Source organism: Ovis aries, chromosome 14 (genome assembly GCF_016772045.2).
Source record: "Ovis aries strain OAR_USU_Benz2616 breed Rambouillet chromosome 14, ARS-UI_Ramb_v3.0, whole genome shotgun sequence".
NCBI classification, from domain to species: Eukaryota; Metazoa; Chordata; class Mammalia; order Artiodactyla; family Bovidae; genus Ovis; species Ovis aries.
This window is the reverse complement of record NC_056067.1, coordinates 45,404,658-45,410,448: the sequence shown is the minus strand read 5'-3', so window position 1 is coordinate 45,410,448 and position 5,791 is coordinate 45,404,658. Positions and strand designations below refer to the sequence as shown.

The 5,791-nt window shown below is 50.2% G+C and overlaps 1 protein-coding gene across 1 annotated transcript; it reads right to left on the bottom strand.

The window, feature by feature from the left end:
• Positions 1-1,761: 1,761 nt before the first annotated feature.
• Positions 1,762-4,360, bottom strand: FFAR2 (free fatty acid receptor 2). Its single transcript, XM_012190178.5, has 2 exons — positions 4,195-4,360; positions 1,762-3,647 (listed from the first exon to the last, which is right to left on the bottom strand). Exon 2 carries the CDS (start codon positions 3,638-3,640, stop codon positions 2,651-2,653), a length of 990 nt encoding a protein of 329 aa, XP_012045568.2. The 5' UTR covers positions 3,641-3,647; positions 4,195-4,360; the 3' UTR covers positions 1,762-2,650.
• Positions 4,361-5,791: the final 1,431 nt, after the last annotated feature.

Below are 5,791 nucleotides of genomic sequence, written 5' to 3'. Positions count from 1 at the left end.
CTGAACATGCTACCAATTAGACCTCAGTAAAGTGGGATTATCATCAACTTATTTAAACTCAATTTCTTTTAATGCCTTCCAAAATAAAATCAGCTTTCTCTTTTTTTGGAAGGTATAATGTATCACATATGCATAGTAAGCCTATAGTCAGCTGAAAATCCAAGAGTTTTTTGTGACACATTACTGTCAAACCACCCTACATAGTTGACTATATAATATATTATTTCCATAACTTTAAATGTTCTACTTACTATGCTTCTTTTGAGTGGGAGTACATCTGTGTTTCACACACACTGATATCTTACTTTTTAAGTTTTATATTTATTTATTTAATTTTGGCTGCACTGGGTCTTCCTTGCGGTGCTCGGGCTTAGTTGCCCCAGGACATGCGGGATCTTAGTTCCCTGACCAGGGGTCGAACCCGTGTCCCCTGCATTGGAAGGCGGATTCTGAACCACTGGACCACCAACCTGTGAAAGTCCCCCACGTTGATATCTTAGAGTTCATTAACATTCCATGGTTTCTCAGCAGTTTTTTCTGTGCAGCCTCACTTGAATCCTCAGACTCACCCTGAGAGGCATATGGTATCCTCATTAGTATGATTTAGAAACTGGCTTGGAGGTTGTGACTTGCTCAGGGTCATCTAGCTACTAGCAGAATCAACAGTGAAACCATAGCTCTTATGACACCAGTACGATATTGCCTTGAAGAAAAGTGGAAAATGAGCTCTGAGTTGAGTGGGAGTAATAAGGGAAATCTCTCTGGAGAAAGTACATGTTGAGTGGTGTCTCACCAGAGAGGGAAAAGCAAGCAATCAGAAGATGGCACGGTACGGGTTTGAGGAAAAGGGGACTTATAGGCAGGAAAAGGTCTCTGAAGAATAATTTCTTGGGACCCTGAGCAGTGTGGTTCCTGACTTGAGCTGCCTTTCATGATCACCTGGGAAGCTTTTCAAAGCTCACCTGCTGGGGCTCCACCCCCAGCAATGCCAGGTCAGTAGTGTGAGGTGGCTATTTGTAGAATTTTTATACCTCTCCATGTCATTCTGATGTGGAATGCGTGCATGCTAAGTTGCTTTGATTGTGTCCAAATTTTTGCGACCCTGTGGGCTGCAGCCCACCAGGCTCTTCTGACCATGGCATTCTCCAGGTAAGAATACTGGAATGGGTTACCATTCCCTTCTCCAGGGGATCTTCCTGACCCAGGGATTGAACCCGTGTCTCCTGCAGCTCCTGCACTGGCAGGTGGGTTCTTTACCCACTGAGCCACCAGGGAAGCCCTCTGTTGTGGAACCTCTGTTGCAGACCACTAGGTGCTGGAGGGACCATTAACCTGGGAGCACAGTGTAGGGATCCTTCTTGCAGAGAAATGAATTAGGCAGGTGGAGTCGGGAAGGGAGAGAGGATACAGGGCAAGTGCAGGGTGACGAGATGTGACTTCTTGGGAGGAAAACTGTGGACGAAAGGAAAATGCTGCAGGTTTCTAAGCAGAAGGATAACATGTTTAAAGCCTCTGAGATACACTGATAACTTTGAACTGGGACTCACCCCGTCTTCTTTCTGAATCTAATCTCTATTCATTGGTCTAGAGGAATCCATCCATACTTATTCTGCTTACTCATTCCACTCTGATGACATCTTTATCTTAACAGATTTCTGTGGTTTCAGAGGCAGCACCCTCCCACTACCAGAGTCTAATTCTCCATTCCATTTTTGCTCTCTTTGTGCTTGCAGAAATGTCACAAAAATTGTGGACACTCTCTTCAGGGTTTTATAATCTTTATTTTCATTCTTTTTTTTTTTCTGGCCACACCTTGTGGCATGGAGAATCTTAGTTCCCCATGCAGGATCCTAGATCCCTGACCAGGGATTGAACCTGTGCCCCCTGAAGTGGAAGCACGGAATCTTCACCATTGGACCACCAGGAAAGTCTCTAATCTTTATTTTTAATCTGCCAGACCACATTGTCTTTTCCTGTGCTAGTGAGAGTTGAGCCCTAACTGATGGGTACCAAGCTGGGTTCTGACCTGCAGGAAGCACCATGGAGGGAGAATACCTACCCAGACGTCAGGTGGCTCCCAGTTTACTGGGGGAGACAGGTACACACACAAAGACAGGATCATACTTACAAAGCAGCAGGTTAGCTGGATATTGTCCACACCTCAGTCATTAGAGGTCTAAATCCCCGTCCTCCCTCCTAGTCCCCTAGGTTCAGAGCCTTCTTACATTTTCGATCTCGTTTAGTATTTCTCTTCTATCTTTTCCATGGGCTTCTTTTCAGCACCACCAACTAGACCAGCGTGTAGGTGTTGCCAAGCTGGTAGCAAGATTGCCTTAGCTTCAGCTACTAACTGCCTCACAAGGACTGCTGGAATCTGCATTAGCTATATTGCTTCAGAAACTCTGGTCTGATAGTGTGCTTCTGTGCCCAACTGTTTCTTCTTTAGTCCTGGAGCTATGCTCCTTTGGGAAGGAAATTCAGTCAGGAAGGGATATGGAGCTGGTGAGAGAGATTTTTACAGTCCTCAGGAGTCGATTGGGTCTGGGTGGAGGGAAATCCCTGAATCAGGGCCAGGAACTCGTATTCTCCCTCTCCAAGCCTGCTCAACTCCTACAAAACTCAGAGTTCCTCCGAAGGTCCAGGAACATCCCTAGTCCATGGTGAAGTCCGAACTCGGCGCTCCCTCTGCTTGACTCACACCCGGGTCCTCATTCGTGGCCTCCGCCGTTTCTTTGCATCTGCGTCCCAAAAGAGAGGAGCCCCGATGGTGCAGTGCCTGCAGCCCTTTCCCAAACGACCTGCGTACGACTGAGGAAGAGAAATAGAAAAGAAAGGGGTCCAGACTGGCATTGAGGCTACCAAATACGACAGCTTCCCTCCGCCACTTGGGGCTTGCTTTCATGTGGAACCCCACCAGGTGGGATATGTTATAGGGCCCAAAGCACAGCAGGAAATTAAGGAGCGATACGATGGCCAGCCCCATGGCTCGGCGCCGCTTCTGAGCCCCCATATGGGGCTGGGTGAGCATGATCCACACAAAGCGCCAGTAGCAAAAGGTGGTGACGACCATGGGGAGAAAGAAGAGGAGGAGGCACAGCTCCAGCCGAATGGGCAGCAATATCCTCAGCTGCTCTTGGCTGAAGTTCTCGTAGCAGGAGGTCTCATTCTCCTTTGGGACCCTCTGGGTTGAATTCAGGTACTGAACAATGATCACCACGGTGCCGTGACCAAAGGACATGACCCAGGCGATCAGAGCAGCGATCACTCCATACACAGGCCGGCGGGACAGCTTGTACTGCAAGGGGAAAGCCACTCCCAGGTAGCGCTCGATGCTGATGCCCGCCAGTAGCCACGTGCTGCAGTAGATGCTGCTGTAGAAGCCGAAACCCATGAGGGCACAGGCTAGATCAGACAGCTCCCAGAGGAAGTCAGACGCGGCTTCGATGATCTTGAAGGGCAGCAGCAGCAGCAGCAGGAGGTCGGCCAGTGTCAGGTTGAGCAGGAGGATGTGGACGGGTGCGGGGTGGGGCTGGCGCACCCGTCCCAGGAAGGCTCGCAGCGCCAGGAGGTTGGCAGGGAGACCGGTGAGCAAGATAATAATGTAGGCCGCGAGGATCAAGGAGCTGTCCAAGTTTGGCATGGCTGTCCTGGAAGAGGATGAAAAGGGGTAGGGGGCAAGGTCAGGTGAACCAGCTCACAGACTGCAGACCCTAGTCTGGTTCAGTCTGTGGACATCTTCCCGGGCATGCTCCCTTTCCCAGGCCAGGGCTCTCTGCCCCCACCACTGCTTGTTCACACCACCTGCCAGAACTGCCCAGAGCAATTATTGACTTTGCTTGGGGCGGGATATTAAGCAGTAGTTACTACGTTTGCCATCGTGTGTCTCTGGGGGAGACCAACCCTTGGCTGCCCAAGGGAATTCCCCCTGTGGTTCTCCCAGCCTCTCTCCTCCTCTCCTCCTGGACACAGGAAGTTACTGTTAGCAGTCTGCAACCTTCCTCAAGTCCTTTCCCCAGTTAGAGACCTGCAAAGAGAAAAGGCAAGCCTCACCCCAGCAAGGAGGGTATTGGAAGACTTCTCTCAGGAGAACTCGGGCTCTGAAAACCCAGGCCCCGCGACCTAGGGCTGATTCCTCCTCAGGACCCTGCTACTGGCCCAGGAAGCAGGTGCCCAGCCCCCCATCCATCCCCTTACCTGTTTTCCTCTCCTTTTGCAGAACACAAATTCTTCTCCACCTCTCCCTCCCCAGTCCAATACAGACTCGGACTGGGGGACTAGATTGCAAAGAGGAAGCTGGAGAAGTGCGGGGAGGGGGCGCAGGGAGGAGGGGTGAGCCCACAATATTCTATGGGGCTTGTCCCCCGAGAGACTTCAGAGAATATTCAGAAAAGCACACGGGCTGTCACTGGTCCTGAGCCGGGTGTTTTGACAACAAACAGAGCAACTCTTCTTAACAGGGTAACAGTTTCCGTTTGGTTTGTCAGCCTCACTGGCCGCACGCTGTCTGGCCCCTCCATCCTCTCTCCAGGGTTAGTGTCTGCTCCGCAATTTCTTGCCCCCATTGGCTGCTGTTTCTGGTTTTGATCCTCTCACAGTCAGTTTCCTCCAGCCACCCTCAACGCTTTCCTGATCCTGGCATCACTTCCCAGAGTGCAAGCATTAAGCAAGCTGCCTTGCCTTGTCTTCCTTCGGGATAAATGGCTTCTTGGGATTAGTCTTGAAGGAGAGTCTGAAAGCTTCTGGGAAAGAGGCACAGAGCATTAGCTACGGCTACCGCCCATTTCACACAGCAAAAAGTGGTAAGAAACTTGGCTGGTAGAAAGCTTTTGTATCAGCAATGGTCATGTGACCGAAGAGGGGAAGCTCAGTAATTGAGTGCTGTCTCCTCTCGAACCCAAAGGAAAGGATGTGAGCATCTTTATTCCCCACCACTCGCCCCGAGATCCTCACTCTGATTTCCAAACCCAGATTTTCTGTCCTTAGTTCCTGAATTTTTTTTCAATCCCAGGCATTCCCCCTCCCCCCCATTTCCCAAGTCAGATTATTTCATCGTCTTCTCTTTTCTAGGCGGTTTCTTCTGTAATTCTACTCAGTCTCCAAAAAGAGTTTTATACTTCCTTTTCTTCTCTTTCTGAAGTTTCCTGCGCAACAAGTCTCTTTAGCCTGCCCAGTGGAAACTGATCACTTTCTCCTAGCCTATGTCAGTGTGAGATTTAAAATCATGTGGTGAAGTGAAGTGAAATGCACTCAGTCATGTCTCGACTCTTTGCGACTCCATGGACTATAGTCTGCCAGGCTCCTCTGTCCGTGGAATTCTTCAGGCCAGAATATGGCAGTGGGTTGCCATTTCCTTCTCCAGGGGATCTTTGCAACCCAGGGATCGAACCCAGGTCTCCCGCATTGCAGGTGGATTCTTTACAAGCTGAGCCACCAGGCAAGCCCCAAATCAAGATGTGGGCGCAAATCCAAGTCCCTTCGTTGTGACCTTGAGGCAGATCAATTTTCTGAACTTTAGTTTCCTTGATAGTCAAGCGAGGACGGGGATACTTACATTCCAGGACTTCTGTGAGGGGTCCCCAAGGCAGCGTAGATAAGGGATTCAAGCCAGTGCTTTACATGTAATGGATGCCCGTAAGAGGACGTGGTCCCTCCTCCCAAGCCAGCTGGACAGCTTCCTAGAGAGTGAGCCACCTGGTAGGCTATCTGGAGGCTGAGGGCACAGACGTGCCATCTGACTTGGGAAAGCGGCAGGAATTCAGGGAACCCTGTGCGCCTGCACGGCCCTTCCTTG